The sequence below is a fragment of the Sebastes fasciatus genome, chromosome 10 (genome assembly GCF_043250625.1).
Source record: "Sebastes fasciatus isolate fSebFas1 chromosome 10, fSebFas1.pri, whole genome shotgun sequence".
Classification (NCBI taxonomy): Eukaryota; Metazoa; Chordata; class Actinopteri; order Perciformes; family Sebastidae; genus Sebastes; species Sebastes fasciatus.
The window spans coordinates 17993173-18010181 of NC_133804.1; the positions used below are offsets into that span (position 1 = coordinate 17993173).

A 17009-nucleotide genomic window follows, 5' to 3' on the forward strand; every position below is an offset into this window, starting at 1 on the left:
GTTTGGGCGGTGCAGATTGGCTCTCATAACGGGTCAGGTGGATGCAGGTTATAAAAAATCATCACCACCATCAAGTCTTTATGCTATGCTAAGCTAACCCAACTGCTGGCTCTAGCTTCATATTTAGCGTACAAACATGAGTGGTATCGATCTCAAATAATTCTTGCCACAAAAACTAAAACTAAACTGTTCCTTTAGCTGCTAATTCATTCAAATTTTAATTTAGCTTTGGTCAAATTTAGTTTGCTTGACATATCATGTAACCTTAATGAGATGGAAATACAGATATTTAAAATAAAGTTAAAATGTCTGCAGTCAGAGGATTCTTCACTGGACTTTTTTTTTTTGCTGCCTCTGCATTGTGTTTTTTTTAATCTCACTGTTCACATGTTGTAACTTCAGACTCTAAATGGCTGACGAGAGCATTCCCTACTTGGTCTTCTGCCTAGGGTCGGATCAGGAGGAAGATAAATCAAACAGGAAGACCTTAAATGGTCATAAAACCAGATGTCCAGCCCTGCCTTCAGTGACTCCAGGGCATCATATGAATTTCAGGTCTACTGACATTTGCAGTCAAAAGACCGTGCTCCCATTCGTTGATGGATTTGCAAAGCATTGGATGGCTACAAACTAACAGGACTGACATTTCAGACTGGTGTGTATATCTCCAACACTTTCTAAATCCATAAGAAAGTAACTGGTCCTCTCAATGCCTCCTTTCAGTCACCGCGTCTGAGTGGACTCTGCTAGGCCATTTGTGGGCCTTTCTCAGTGGCAGGTCTTCATCCCGGTCAAGTATGGCGACTCTTGTCGGCACAGGCCCATCTGCTGCTGCTGCTGCTCTTGAAGATCTGAGCCCACGCCGTCGACAAAGTCGGGGACGGGAAGCCCTGAGAGTATCATGACCGACTTGTTCCAGATCATGAAAGTGGGCACAACGGGCAGGAGGAAGGAGACTTCGAAGGTGTGGATGTGCTGGGAGTTCATGGCGTCATGGAAGGACAGTGTATTGTTGTCGTAGTCCAGCAGGACGCCCAGCCGCCTCAGCTGCAGGCTCGCCTCCACCAGCATCTCCTTGCCGTCGTGGCGCACCATAAAGTTGTTGTTGCAGCGTGAGAACACCCATGAGGACGAGTTCTTGCCGCTCCATTCGTTTTTCGGGGCTGATTTGTAAGCCACGCCGATGGCATACCTGCAGGGAAGGAACATTTTGGAATGCATTAGTGATCTGAAACTAGTGTCCTCCTTAATGACTTTACTTGCACAGTCAAGCTACCTCATGCTGAGGACACACAAGATCTGCACGGGCCCTTTGGGTCTTTCCTGCATGAAGTGGTCTACTTCAGAGCCAATTAGTGAAAAGAATATAAATAGGATAAGAGTATACACTGTGTGTGAGTGCGTCTGTTGTGCGTGAGTTTGCATAACAGCCTAGATTTAAACTCCCTACAGAAAGATATTTTGGTTTTTCCGAGCCTCCTTGCAGGCTTATATAATGCGCTCTTGTGCATGTGTGTTTCTTACCATGTGGACGCTCCCAGCAGAACCTCCCAGTAGTGGCACCCGCTGTCAATGAAGACGTTACCCGCCGCGCCATAGGAGCCCGTGCCGCTGAAGCGCTCCGGGGTGTGGCTCTTCTTCAGCGAGCTCTCGTCCTTCTCCATGGTCAGACAGTCGTTGGACAGACGCAGCTTCTTGTGGGCCGTCTTTGGGTCTAACTTGAAGGGCTGGCCTGAGAAGACACAGAATTTTGTTGCTTTAAAGGAGCAGTGTGTAACATCTGGCGCCATCTAGCGGTGAGGTTGCAGATGGAGAGTAACGTTATCGACTCCGGCCCGGCTCCGCAAAGGATGACCCGCTCCCTATGTAGGAATAACGGCTCATTCTATGGTAACGGAAACACGATTCTTATTACTAGGACATTATACACTGAAGAAAACATACTTATTAATATTATATTCCATTTATGAGATCCCCCCCTACACAAAGTTCCTTTAAAAAGGGTCTATTACTGCGTATTGGCGGCTAATGTTGCTAATGATAATGATAATGATCACATAATCATCGTTATCCCTAACATCATTAACATCATCATCTGTTTTTGGGGGCAAAATAGCACCTCAATCTAAAATCAGAGTTCACAGTGTCTTCTGTAACATGATGCCACATACATGGAGACAAAAAATTATTAAAGATAACTAAGAAAAATATATGAAATTGAAGTTAGTTACAGTACATAAAAGCAAGGCTAATAAAATGTCTGGCATTCCCTTAATTTAATCACTGTAGATCACAAGTAGTTTATTACAATATTTATATCCGAGTACAGAAGAGGGCAGAAATCGGAAGCCAAGTTATTGTGTAAGATTTAGCTTTAAGTTGCCTTGTGTTGGATTATCTTGTTGAACAGAAATATTTGTTAGCCACAGAGCTTCTTTCTTTATTCATCACAAAAAATCTGAACTCTAACATTTTTGAACAATTCCCAATTTCAGTTTATTCCTCAATATGTCTTGTGTTTGAGTCAAATTGGAAAAGGCGTAAGATACCGCAAGATCAGAATGTGAATGAGCTGAGAGTGAGAATAAAAAATTAGAGCAAAAGATTTTAACTCGGAGCGGCAGCGAAAGACGAAAATAAATAGTAAGTGGGGTGAGAAGCGCTCGCAGAGAACTCACAGACAGAGAATGTTTGAAATACAAGGGCGAGAGTCGAAAACTTCAAAGCGCTCGCTCAGCCTTTGGTGAAAACATTTCATAACAGTGGAGGAAGCCACCCGGCATTCTCCTCCGTACCATCACACAGACTTGGAAATTAGCTGAAGGAAATGGCCTTCACTTCCACTGCAGTAGGTAGCGGTCGAGGCTATTCAGTGGAAACGCTGCTATCCGGTTGCAACAATTCAATTTGCGATGACACCAGTAATTTGGGTGTAATGGGTGGAAAATTGAGAGGGGAAAAAGTAGGTGAGTGGCAGAGAGAGAGAGAGAGAGAGGAGGAGTTAGGGAGTGAGGAGAAAGTTGAGGGGATAATATGAGGCTGAAGATTCAGCAGAGGATCCCCTCTCTACCTCTCTCTCTCTGTGTGTGTGTAGGCTTCATGGAGGTCAGCCACGTCCCTCCCAGACCTGGCATTTAACTCTGACACCTCTCATCTCATCTCTCAGCCTCCCTGAGCCTCCCACAGCTTAATGAGCGACACAATGAGGACCCCGAGTCCTCCTCCCCTCCCTCTATCTGTCCTTCCCTTCATCTCTCTCTCCCCCCCCCCCATTCTCATCCTCTCTCCTCTCTCACACACACTCCACTCCAATAATCCGCGTGGCGAGTGTGTGTTACCGCGTGTGGATATGAGACGATGAGGCCAATGTGCTGCTGGCAGCCAATTACATTAATGCGCTCTCTTCTTTGAACTGCTTATCGCTGCCAGCGCAGCCATTTCCAAACACTGGGGCTCTGTCATGCCTTTCCAGGGGATGACTCCTGAGAGCCGGGCCGGGCCCGAGGTTGGGGAAGGGGAGACACACGTGATGGTAGAGGACAAGCAGACACACACACACACACACACACATACAGAGCATCAACTCCAGCCTACACACAAGCATAGTGAGTGGCCAAGTGGAAATGTTTTGAACCAACGCCAGCAGGATTCTTGCAAATGGAAAAAGTCATGCATAATAAGCTTGGGTTTAAATTCTTCGTATGTGAGAATAAATGTGTATATATACATAAGGCTGGTAGGATACGCCAAATGGAACTGGATTTGGAGGTTTGCACGGGCAGAATGGCAGGTGCACCGCTAACAGAACTCTTGCACTTGGTTTTAATTGCCGTGGTGTTGGCAGGCTGGCAAAGCAAACTGTTCCCAATTTTCACACAACCTTCCAAAGCACCGTCGTCTGCCACTGCTCGACAGTGTCATGTGATGTTGTGAACCCTTTATTTGCTATGCTGAGTATAATTTTTACTTCCTGTTGTTGAGGGAACGTGCAAACCATGTCAATACATAAAATGAGTCAAAAACTCATCAGTTGAAGAAAGTACATTTACTCAAAGCAGCAGCAGGTAGAATTGGAGCAAATTAAAGCATTAAAAATTGTATTTTTATAAAACGGTTACTATCGTGACAGTAGTGCATGGGAAAATTGTGTTCTCCGGTGCTCCTAATGGCATCTGCAAGATTTCACAGAGCGGAGGAAAACAACCAATCGAAGCGGAGCTGGAGTCTGCCTATTTCTCGCCTCAAATGTTTTCAGGAACATCTCGTAGTGTACTGTTAAAATGAGAAAGTTTGTGACCAGGCAGCCATGTTGAGATCAGTTGAGAAAATACCAAGCAGCGCTCACCAGCTGGAGCAAACTTTCTCATTTTACAGCTAAACTCCACACTACAAGATGTTTCTGAAAACATTTGAGGTGAGAAATAGGCATTACAGTAACAGAATATTGATTCTTATTTGATCAGCGCTGCCTAGTTTGACCGTTTGATCAGAGTTTGCGAGTGATTTACAGCTGCCTCCGTTGAATGAACAGCCAATAGGAACTCCTGATTTTTTAAAGCCCGAAAACAGAGCCATGAGGAGGTGCAGAAGTCTAGTTTTCTCTCAGAACACTTGAATTATAATATGCTGATAGGTTATTATGGAATTCTTGCCCAATGATGCCAAAAACATTCTGCCTACTGCAGGTTTAATTATTGTACTTTAGTAATATTTTGAGATACGTGTACTTTACCTCAGTATTTTCATTTCATTCTACTTCACTACATTTCAGACCAAAATATTATTATTCTTTCTATTCCACTACAGCTTTAGTACTTACTAATTACTAATTTCCAATAACTTTGCTCATTAAGATTTTACAAACCAAACATATGATCAGTTTTTAAAACGTGACACATTGTTCTAAACCAGCTGTGACATTTAAATATTGCTGACATATAAAGGCTTCAAGAATTATACAACAAAATTACAATATACATATCAATATAACAGTGAAACAGAAAGATGTCATTCTGCATACTACAGTACTACACAATGTTTTTTTAACAAATACGACGATATTGTAGGGTTAACTACTGGTGCTTTCATAAGATATTTACATAATGAGATTTAATAATCATCAGTAATGTTGATATAATGACTAAGTGGTTAAAGGCAAATAATAGAACAGTCTGATAAGTTCAGAAAATGACTTCACTTTACTGTAATGCAGCCTTTAAAGCCAGGAAAAGACGACACCTATGGCGATATTCAAAATCTAAGACGATATCTAGTCTCATCTCACAATATATATACTGTATAATATCAATATATTGCCCAGCTCTACTTAAAATTGCACCACTGAAGATCATTCGTGTTGCAGAGTTGCCATGAAATGAATAGACCTGAAGTCACGGTGAGTATAGTGGTATTTTTATAGCAGCCCTCAGAGAACACGCCGGATTTGATTTCTTCTGGAGTGCTACACTGACGGCCTTAAGGCTGAAGAACCAGTGTGTTGTGAAATATATCAGCAAGAAGACCAATTCAAAAATAAAAATAGTATATGTCTAAGAAAGTTCAGAATCATTTTACATCAGTTGCCTGTAGAGACAACACGCATTAAATTGAAAAACAGAGATGTTTGTTTCTAAAGATTATCATCTCACACACACACTCCCGTGCTGTCAGATGGTATAATACAGAAAATACAGACAGTACAAGATAATAGCACAGTATATCCCACAGACCGGATATCTTCGTCTGTGATTAGTCTGCTCTGGAATACAGTAGCAATTAGAGATGTCTGCAGAGGTGATAAGTGCTCTCTGTTTGACTGCCTTGAAGCTGTGCATTGTTACGAACTGGGAAGTCTTTAATGGAAACTTGTAAAACACATAAAAGAAAGGGGAAAAAAGAGGAGAGGAATAAAAGGGGCTACCGTTGGGGGAGCATTTATAAAAAGCAATTTCATTCCAACTTCATTTCGCCGGGTCCTTGTTGGAATACTTGCAGTGGGATAGCATCTGGGTAATCGACTTTATTTCAATTCAGTCAATTTCACTCACTTCTTTTTTTTTTTTTTGTACTCTGGCTCACATTTTTGCTGAGGGATAGATTGAGCTGCCTTTGTAAAGAAAAAAAAAGATCCATTTTACTGCATAACTAAACAATTACTGCAGTAGAAACAGCAGCATTGGGAGTTCTCCGGAGCTCAACCTTATATCTTTTCACATCTCGGTTGAACTTAAAATGCATGGCTGCGTGCCACTTGGCTTCTAATTAACTGATCCATATGTAATGTGGTATGTAATCCAACAGTGCTGACGAGTAAAACACAGTTTTACACAGAGATGAAAAATGCATCAGTCATGTAACATGGCTATAGCAGGCGTATGAGGTGCATCCTGGTAATGTCTATCACATGTTGTTTTCTCACCTCTTACTGGGCAATGTTGTGGCTCCTTCCACAAAAACTGAAAAATTTCTTTGTGTACTAAAGAGCAAAGACAAACAGTAGTCACTGATCTTCTCCAGCTTCACCCTTTAATGAACTCGGCAGAGTCTTCAGAGACCAGTGCTAGAAAAAAAACATTTTCAGTGAGGCTTCTGGGTCTGCTTAGAGTTTCACTGTGATTAAGGAGCCGTTTTTGCAAGGAAAGTTTCTGTGATGGTTCGTTAGAGTAAAAGCATGTGAGAGAAATTTTAATTCCCATCCAGAGTCACTGTCAGTACTATCGGTTGTGTGTGTAAAATGAAATCATTCATTAAAACTTGTAAAAGCTTAAAAGCTCCTGTATCAATGCACATACACTTACTGTATTGCAGAAAAAAAGGAGCTTGAAAGCATTATTGATTAATATCAACGTTTGCTTGGTGATATGCGGTGATCACAAATTCAGTCTGTCTTGAAGAAAATAAATGAATGCATAAGCGCACAAGAACAAAACAAAACAACAACCTCCCAGCCAAGTGGCATTTTAACACGCTCCCAATCTCCCCCTCCACCTGCTGGCATTTTCACCTGCTCATTGAATGAAGGACGGCTCTTTGAGCCGGCGAACACATCACAAAACTCTTTGTTGTCAAGCCCCCAAAAGCCAACTGACAAAACATAGTGATATATTGCTGCTCAAAGCTAAATCTCAGCTCTAATTAGCCTGTTTGTTCCCTGCTGTCCATAGTGAAAAGGTGACTTCATTATCGCATCAATGCCCACCTAAAAGCTGAGATATCTAACGTTTTCAAATTAATATAGGAGTGTGGAAAAGTTACAGATAAAAGACTTAACAGAGAGATTAAAGGATATTGTCGCTTGAAAAAGACCAAAGCCAACAATGTGTTACTTCCCCTTCATTGGTTCCTAAAGAAGATGTAAATCTATAAAAGTAAGTAGTTTTCTAAAACGTCTGGGCAGTGTAGTTTACTCAAAGAGGAGTAAATAGTGTATTTGTTGGGGACTATTTTCAGCCATGGACAACGATGGAGGTCTATGGTGCAGTAAGTAAGGTTGTTGTTGTTTTTGTTCTTTTCATGGGACTTGTGGAAAGAAAGGAAAAACATGGAATATCACCAGCCTTATCTTTTAAGCCAGTCTGATCGCACGGAGAAGGCGTATGAATGACAAAATAAGGACGCCATGTAATCTGTACTGACTGCAATCTAAACGCATCCGTATAAACATGCTACGCTCAGAGCTAGTGATGTAGAATAAAAAGCAAGAAAGACCACTTATGGTGGGTGGGAGGGGAGGTGGATGGGTCCAACGAACACGACTTTTATCCAGTAGACCGGTGTTTTGTTTTGTAAATTACGTTACGTTTTTTAGTGACGTTTGTGACGTGTTTCCCGTACTTATGTTACGCTGTTTCCATACACGTTTTACTTAGTTTATATACTTATTTTAAGCCCAACCATGACATTTTTTGTTGCCTAAACCTTACTGCGTACATGACCTTAGTTTTGTTGTGTGGCGTACAAATGACACATGAAAAGCCTAAAATGCGTCCTCATGACACGCAGAATGTCTTTGTGATGTCTTGGTATTTATACGCCTTCCTGTGAGACTGGGTTGGTTTTAAGCAGTGCTAGGGAGATGATGTCCATTTTTACTGCAGGTCCTACCAGCTTGCTGGTAGAGTTGGAGAAAAAGGTGCTGCTTTACCCATTTTGATGTTAATCTACTTTAGACCTTCCTATCCTCAACAAGGAAATATTTCAGAACCAGTTTGTGTTTGCCTCTTCTCTCGTTCTTTTTGTAGATATTTTGTCATAATTTTCTTGCCTGCGTTTGACAGTTGACAGTAGAGATAGACAGGAACATCGGGGAGTGACATGCAACAAAGCTCTACGTAATCACACTGTGTGCATCGTATACCACTATTCCTTGGGGACACCTCTCTCCTCTCCTTTTCTATCCTCCCCTTCACCTCTTCCTCTTCTTCCACTCCAACACTCCTCTCCTCTTCCCAGGTCTCCTCTCCCAACACCTACTGTTTACATTAGGGCCTGTGTGGTAGCTTGAGGCCTGTCATCAGAGATGCATGCTGGGTAAATATTATTACAGGTCCTTTAACAGGAGGTAAAGAGGTACTCGTACCCCTGGGGCACCTTGACAAGTGATATTTTCAGCCTGGATTTCAGCTGCTTACTCAGCGTAGGGACTGGGATTTGAGAACTGCACGTACTATACATGCACACATACAGTAAACACATACGTATACACACACACACACACACACACACACACACACACACACACACACACTCTGGGGTGTTTGCCGACTCCCTGCTTCGTTCACACAATATGGACGCCCAGAATAGTTTACAAACAGGATGACGAACATTATAAAGTCAACAGCCCAGTGTTTGACTGTCAGCACTGTAAAGCGTTCAGATTAGCTTTTGTTTAGACACAAACAATATGCTCACTCAAAATAGAGCCTTGTAAACAATAAAGCAGCTAAATGAAGACATATTTAAGCCTGAATTTATGTTGTTGATACTTCACACCATCCTGCAGCTTTGTACGACAAAATGACAGAAGTTGATGCTGATGTTTGGAGGCTTTACACTGGAGGACAGGTGCCAGGAGGCTGGGCTCTCAAGACTGTTTATAAAAGTGGATGCAGTCACCGTGATGTCACCCACTGGTTTATGGAGTGCTGTTTTGAAGCCTCGAGTTTGGCATTTTGTCCGTCACCATTTTGGTCTTTGGCCATCACCATTTTGGCTTTTGGGCGTCGAAATCTTGATTTTTTGGCCGTCACATCTTGTTTTTTTGCAACCAGAAGTGACACGAGAGGGTGGAGCGAACACTGAATAAGACATTTTTAGGATCCAAATGTTACAACTAACTTTCATGAACTGAAAACACATATGAAAGGGTTAAATTTGTAGGACAAAAACACGGACAACCCCCAGACCAGATAACACCGTGGTAGCGACCTGTCAATCACAAGGTAGCCACGCCCTAAAGCATCCCCTGCTTTATGGTCTATTTGACTCTAAATGGGACCATAATTTACTAAATGAACATCATGCTGTGTTGAAGAAGACTTGAAACTAGTGTTTGAGACCATAAACTCATGTTTACAATGTTAACTGAGGTAATAAATCAAGTGAGAAGTAGGGTCATTTTCTCATTGTCTTCTATACAATCAGACTTTTTGCAACCAGAGGAGTCGCCCCCTGCTGGCTATTAGAGAGAATACAAGTTTAAGGAACTTCCACATTGGCTTCACTTTTCAGACTCATTGTTGAAGCACACAATCACACCGAGCAGGATTTTACCAGATTTGGCCCCTTTTCAAATGCAACATTCACATTTACAAAATCAGGTAGATTAATTTTGGTTTTACCTTCCTATAAAATGACATTTAAAAAGCCCCGAGGAGAGCAAATATCAGTGTGCATAAGAATGAAGTAAAAAGAATATTCCGCATCAACGGCCTTCACAGAAACTTCTCGATCTTGGCCTGGGTACATGTGCTGAATTTATAGCTGAGGAAATCACATCTTATAGTTGACTTCCACCTGCGTTTGCAATCAAATCAGACACTATGAACAGTGCAGACTGCTTTCTCCGACTGGACCTGATAGTCACTGGCCTGCAGTGTGGAATACTAACAACACTGATACAGACACATCCTGCATGATAATAATAAGACCACTGTAACAACCTAGAAGCTGCTGATAATACTGAACCCTTTCCTCCGTCCTCAATTAACAAACTGCTATCCTCTCCGACTGCAACTTTGTTTCTTGTTGGTATGAATTCATTACTGAGACAGACAATTAAAAAGCATAAACAGGGCACTGCTAATAAAAGCCGTCTTGATTAACGCAGGTTCACTCTAATAAGTTGTGACCAAACTCGGATGCAACCTTAATTCAATTTCATGCTTATGAATGCCGGAAAATGCGGTGCTTTAAACACAAATATTTCTATATGATATGATTATTATGTTGTCAACCAGAAGATGCGGCTTTGACTTTTTAATGTTAAAATGAAAGGATACATGCTGGGATTTGAATGAATTAGATAGGCTTCATTATTTTTGTGAAGTTATTGAGGAAAAATCTTAACCATTATGAATAGAAAACAAGTGCTTTTATTCTGCATTTTAATAATATTACTGTTTGATTGTTGACTGAAGCAATTATTTTAAAATGTTGTAACTCAATGTAGTTTTGAGAACGTCCACAGCCAGGGCAGTTTTCTGGCTGTACCCAACACAGATAGGAACTGCAGTAAGATGTTCAGGGACGGCTCAAAAACGCTTATTTCGGTGTAATCTAGATACCTTTTGTGAATTTGTATCCGTCGGGAATTGTTGGGGATTGTCTGTGTTTGCTTCCAGCCTCAGACGCCATAGGTTCCGAAAATAAATTATGCACAAGATGTCAAACTTTCTGAGTTTACATTTAATAATCTCAAATTACCTCCACATAAATTGAAATTAGATAACAGAGTAGAAGAGAATGGAGCTGCTACAGTGTTTATTGATGTATACATGTACAGTATGTGCAGGCTGCTAGTACTGATTTTAATATTATTATTATTCAGTGGTTGTATTTCCCATCCTTGTTATGCATTTTATTTGATCTTTTTTCTATTTTCTTTTTTTAATCTTATTTTATCAAGTGTGATTTATTTTATTATTTATTTATTATGATCTTATTTTACATTAAAGCTGAAGTAGGCGAGATTGGAGCAAATATGATTAAAGAAGTTATAATATATAAATATATAAAACGTAGTACATGAAACAGGGAACCTGAAAAACATCATGTGCCTCTGCGTCCTCCGGTGCTCTTAACGGCATCTGCAAAATTTCACAGACTGGAGGAAAACGAGCAGTAAGAGCTGATCTGAGGTCTGCTGTCCAGCTGCCGTCTATGATAGCCGGCTGTCAATCACTCTCGAACTCCGAACCAAACGGTCAAACTATGCAGCGCTGATCAAATATGAATCAATATTATGTTATGCTAATGCCTATTTCTCGCCTCAAATGTTTTCAGAATCATCTTGTAGTGCACGGTTTAGCTGTAAAATGAGAAAGTTTGTGACGCCGTCGACGCCATTGTGAAATCTTTTGAAGGAACGCCAAGTTCCGGTGACATGACCGGAGCACAGCCAATAGGAACGCTCTCTCAATGAAATGACCTGTGATTGGTCAAAGTCTCCCGACACGGGCTAGATATTTTAAAGCCTGAAAACAGAGCCATGATGAGGTGCAGAAGTATAGTTATCTCTCAGAACACTTGAATTACAATATGCTGAAAGGTTAGTATGGCATTTTTGCCCAATGATGCCAGAAACATACTGCCTACTGCAGCTTTAACTAAAGCATTCTATACCTGTTTTAAAATCCATTCTATGTCTATTTTCCTCATTTGTAAAGCACTTTGTGCTGCAATTCTTGTATGAAAGGTGCTATATAAATACATTTTATTATTATTATTATTATCATTTAGAAACTGTAACTGGGCCTACACAGTGTCATTTTACTATGTGCATCGCTCAGGCATAGACTGTATTACCGGGTAAAAAGCAGTGGATTGAGGGCACTCGTGTCTGCAGACACTCATCCCTGCAAAGAGCTATTTGGTGTCTTTTATTCGTTCGACACTCTCCTTCTCTCACTCTCAATCTGTCACTTTCCATCCACTTTCATACCCTCTCTGTCTCCTTGTAGGTTCCTCCCTTCACTTCAGAGTACAGTCGAGTAGAAACCTGGTCACAGTACGCTCTGAGGTAAATGCACAAGTGTGGTCGTAGCAATAAAAGGTCACACACTCTCTTCTTAACTGCCTTCCTCTTCATCATACTTAATTCATGCATGTTTCAAGAAGTTGTGGGTTACTTCACATGTTAGCTGTGAGAATCTAACAGCACAGTGATACTTCTACAGTACTATACACTATAATATTAGTGCCACGGTTCGCTGTGAGCCACTCGGGTTTCGATGAGTGGTTTCATTGGCGTGACCTAAAAAGCCTTTGAAAGCTTTAAGACTTCACAACAGGATTTTAAATCTTGTCTCCATCAAGCCGACTGAATTGCACGAGACAGGACTGCAGCGCAGGTGGGAAGCCATTACAATTCAGCATTGCGCTCCTGTGACATTGCCGGACTCATGGTGAAGAGTTACAAACAAAAAGTGATCAAAATCGATGCAGCAGAACCAGAGACATTATCTTTTATTAGGGATGTCACGATACCAGAAATGTAGTAGTCGATACCAATACCAGTGAAATTCGATTCTCTACCAATTCGATACCACGGTAAAAAACAAAAGTCAAACAATAAATCCCATGTACTTCAACATACACTCCTTTATTACCGTTTGCATACTGTTTTTTGTTAGTAAGTTAAACTGGTCATATTTCTCTCTATTTTATGTTGCTGTGAAAACATCTCCTTCAAACAACTGGTACAACTGGACTTGGTACCAAGGTATTGGTTCTTGTGACATCCCTATAAATTGGAGTTCCCCTTTAATGTTCCTGGGTACCATGATAAATTATACCTTCATCGTATACCTTAATTTTTTCATAATTTCTTAAAGGAACAATGTGTAGGATCTGGCGGTATCAAACGGTGAGGTTGCAGATTACAACTTCTCCTGTGTGCCAAGCGTGTACGATTGCTACGGTGGCCAACGCGGAAATGTGAATGGCCCTCTATAGAGACAGTTGTTGTAAGAGTAGTGTGTGTACGTGGGAGGTGAGTGGTGAAGCAAGAGAGAGAGCGGCGACGACAGGAGCGAGTAACGTTATTGACTCTGTCCCAAGCAGGAAAAGTTAACAGTGTTTGGTTTGTCTGTTTTGGGCTACTGTAGAAACATGGAGGTGGACTCCGTGAAGAGGACCTGCTCCCTATGTAGATATAAACATTCATCTCATTCTAAGGTAACAAAAACACAATGACTCTTTTTTCAGGTACACTAAAGAAAACATACTTATTAATATTATATTTCATTTCTGCCAATAGATCCCCTAAGTGTTACACACTCCTCCTTTAAATAGACTGTACTTTGTTTGGACACCATCTGATACGCGTAACATTTTTAAACCAATGTTTAAGGTCTCTAGGGCTAATTTGTCTGTCTCTGCTGCTGTAACATTTAATGAACTCCACATAAGATGCTGCATTTGACCTTTCTCATACAATTGCACAAATAGCTGCAAGCTAAAGTTATTCCAGGTGTCTGTCTTCATAGCGATGCCGAGCAGGGTCCTTAAAGGCAGACAGACGCTGAAGTAGCAAAACATTGACGTTTGTCTTTGTCCTCCCTCTCTATCAGACAAACACAAATATGTGTACCAACTCTGTCTGTATGGGATTACAGCAAGCATGTCTGGCGTGTCCTGTCCTTGACCATGAGAACAAAAAGTTGTGGCATCTTGAGATGAAAAGATTTACCTCCGGGGTGAATTGACAGATGGCATAAAGACTGAACAAAGGCCACATGAATAGGAGCTTGTTTGCCATCATAGCCAGGGGTAACAGAGGACAGCATGCCAAGAGAGAGGGGTTAGAGAGGGACATAAAGGAGGGACATGGAGAGTTTGAGGCCAAGAAGTTGCATAAAGGAACAGACTCTAACAATGCCTCTTCAAGTCCAAGAGAAAAAAGACAGGCCTGCGACAAATTCCTTCAGTTCTCTCCAACATGAGCAGCACCCACAGACTATATTTCAGTAGTTAATGATGCAGAACTGCAGGTGCATTTCTTTAGCATTGAATGCTCTGATTATGTCATCTGAGGTTAAACTAGAGCAATTTATTTTCTGGAAACATCTGTGATTATAGAGAAAACAGATAGAGAAACTATATACTATGATTTATATTACACAGTTGAATAGTGCACTCCTGTGTTTGCCTTCGTGGTGCCATATTGACACAGTTTCTGCATGCACGCTTTTGTTTTACACCCATACTGCGCAGCATTTATGGGCGTACTTAGGAGTTATACTCTTTTGAACAGACGTGGCTGTGATGCACGACTTTCCAGTATCCGCGCGACTTGTCACTGCCTTCTTTGCTTTGCAAGCCTCTGCCTGAAATATATGATGAGCTTAGGCTAAAAGCCTCCGGAGCCTCTCATCTTAAAATATGTGACAGCTAAACCCTCCAATCTAGCCACAGACAGAAAGAGAGACTTCAAGTGCGAGGGAAAGAACTCCTCAGCAAAAAAAAGCTTGCTACTAGAGCTCGTACATCAGCTAGAGAGTCTGGAGGGGGACCTAATAAGCCTGTCAAAGTGAGATATTTGTGATCAGTTTTGTTGTGACCCATTTTTAATCCAAAAAACACAGCACGGCTTCAAGTGAGGCTCTTTAATCTGAATACCAATTCCTCTGAGAAGAAGAGGGAGGAGAGAGAGTGGGAGATAAGAGAAACAATGAGGGACAAAGACATATGATGCAGGTGACATGATGAAAAACACAAAACCTCAATCATGGATAAAAATATTGAATGTTTTTTTGTTATTTTGATGGCTTGTCTAAATCATTACAGCAGAGAGAAAGGCCGGTTGCCAATCACGGGCTCAAAATCTTAACCAAACTTTGCTGTGGGTGGACAAGCTTTCCCCCCCCCCGATAGCAGCGGCTGCCAGAGAGGAAGATGACAGACGGAGGGAGGGTAAGAGGAGAGAGAGGGGGGGGAATATCTGTTAGCATTGTACTACAGTAACACTGGACATTATATACTGTACTATACTGACTGACTAACACGGATGGTAATGGTTGGAGGACAGGGATTTGAGTGAATTTCAGGTTTGTGAAAGTAGAAATCACATTTATGTAATTCATTTTTAAGACTTACATGCATACATTGCTGCCTAGGTTAACAGGCGGTGTTTTGTTTGAGTGAATACATGTCATAGGGAGGAGGCCAGGGTGGATAGTGGGCTTACAGAGTGCAGGACCAGGGTTCACATCCTGAGAATCACACAAAGACCAAAATCTTTTTCTGTCCTCAACCAAGTGCTTTCAGTGCAAAAGATGTGCTTTTGTGTTAATTAGTGTTTTTACAAATTGGTTGTTTAATTTCATAAAGTGTGCATAACAATTTTTATGTATTCATTTTATGTATTATTCACTTTAATCTTTTTATGTAAATTGGCAACATGTCCTATTAAAAACTAAATGTCAATAAAAAGTAAATGTCATTAAAGGCAATACAGCTCCATTAACTGAACAGAGACATAACAGATGTGAGATTAATGATGAAAATAACACCTATACACGCTCATCCCATTGATCTGTGTCAAGAGAGGACATTATAAATCGAACTGCTACTTAGTGTTACTTATATTGTGCCCAGTGAGCACCCTGAGCATCAGTGACAGCGACTCCAGATACCCTGCAGTTCACCTCTAAACGCTCCCCGGATACATGTCGCGCCCACATCACTCGCAGGCAGTAATCCACTCTAATGCCATAAGAAAAGAAGTCAAGTACTGACATGCTCCGTGTCCCGCAGCCCGGGTGTGTCTGGAAGATTTAGACTCGGGGGGGCAGAGATTCAGATGAGAGGGCCTGCTGCTGATATTTGATGTTTCACTTGAGTGTGCCAGATGGCAGTATATGGAATACAGGGGCAGGACAGGTGAAGTGGTGGAGACGGGGTAGAGCTCTCTTTAGAGGCCCCTTATCACTCTTAACTATAACATGTTTAATTGGTAATATGAACATAAAAAGGGGACAAAATGAAAAGTATGCCCATGTGTCCTATTAGCTTGGAACCACCAGTAATGGCTCTTTTAAGAGCAGCACACACTATATGCTACATCTTGCTGTTAAATCAAAGCATAAAAATCTAATTTCTGGGAAGAGCAACTTGATTGTACACACATTAGATCAGGAAAAATACAAGTTGTAATTGCTATCATCATTGCTATTGATCCTATTAGACATATGTGTGAAATTGAGTTACGGCCAAAAACGTGTTTTGTGAGGTCACAGCAACCTTTGACCACTAAAATCGAATCAGTTCAGATTGAGTCAAAGTGGACGTTTGTGCCAAATTTGAAGAAATTCCCTCAAGGCATTCCTGAGATATCGCGTTCACGAGAATGGACCGGACAGACGTACGGACAACCTGAAAACATAATGCCTCCAGCCGTGGCTATCGCCAGTGCGGAAGCATGAAAATATCAATCATAGCCACTTTAAGCAACACAGAGCCGTTTTATAGCCAAAAACAGGCAGCTGAAACATCACTGAGTCTTTTTTCTCTCATCTCTCACACTGAAAAAGTTAACGTCCGGCAAAGAAACTCTTGTTGTTTATAGCTGTATTTCGTTTTGTCTGTGCTTGGTCATCAGTCTTGAAGCTGGAGCTGACAGGTTTAGATTACGTGTCACCTCTGGACCTACTGCTGCTCACAGGCCCATTTGGAGGGTGTGTGTTTGTGTCAGTGACTGAGAGATCATCCCCTGACTACTGCAGTTTCCCACACACCTATTTAACCCAGCAAAGTGTATCCAGATTACAGTTAATCCCAAATGCCACAGC

General features: G+C 41.3%; 1 protein-coding gene across 4 annotated transcripts in view; it reads right to left on the reverse strand.

Moving 5' to 3' along the window:
• Positions 1-435: 435 nt before the first annotated feature.
• mid2 (midline 2) overlaps positions 436-17009 on the reverse strand; it is a 177817-nt gene continuing 161243 nt past the window's right edge. For all 4 annotated transcript variants that reach the window (XM_074648702.1, XM_074648703.1, XM_074648704.1 and 1 more), the window contains 2 exons: positions 1525-1732; positions 436-1192 (listed from right to left, as the gene is read on the reverse strand). In XM_074648702.1, coding sequence (XP_074504803.1) covers positions 769-1192; positions 1525-1732 — 632 coding nt within the window. In that variant the 3' untranslated portion in view covers positions 436-768. The remainder of the gene's footprint in view (positions 1193-1524; positions 1733-17009) is intronic.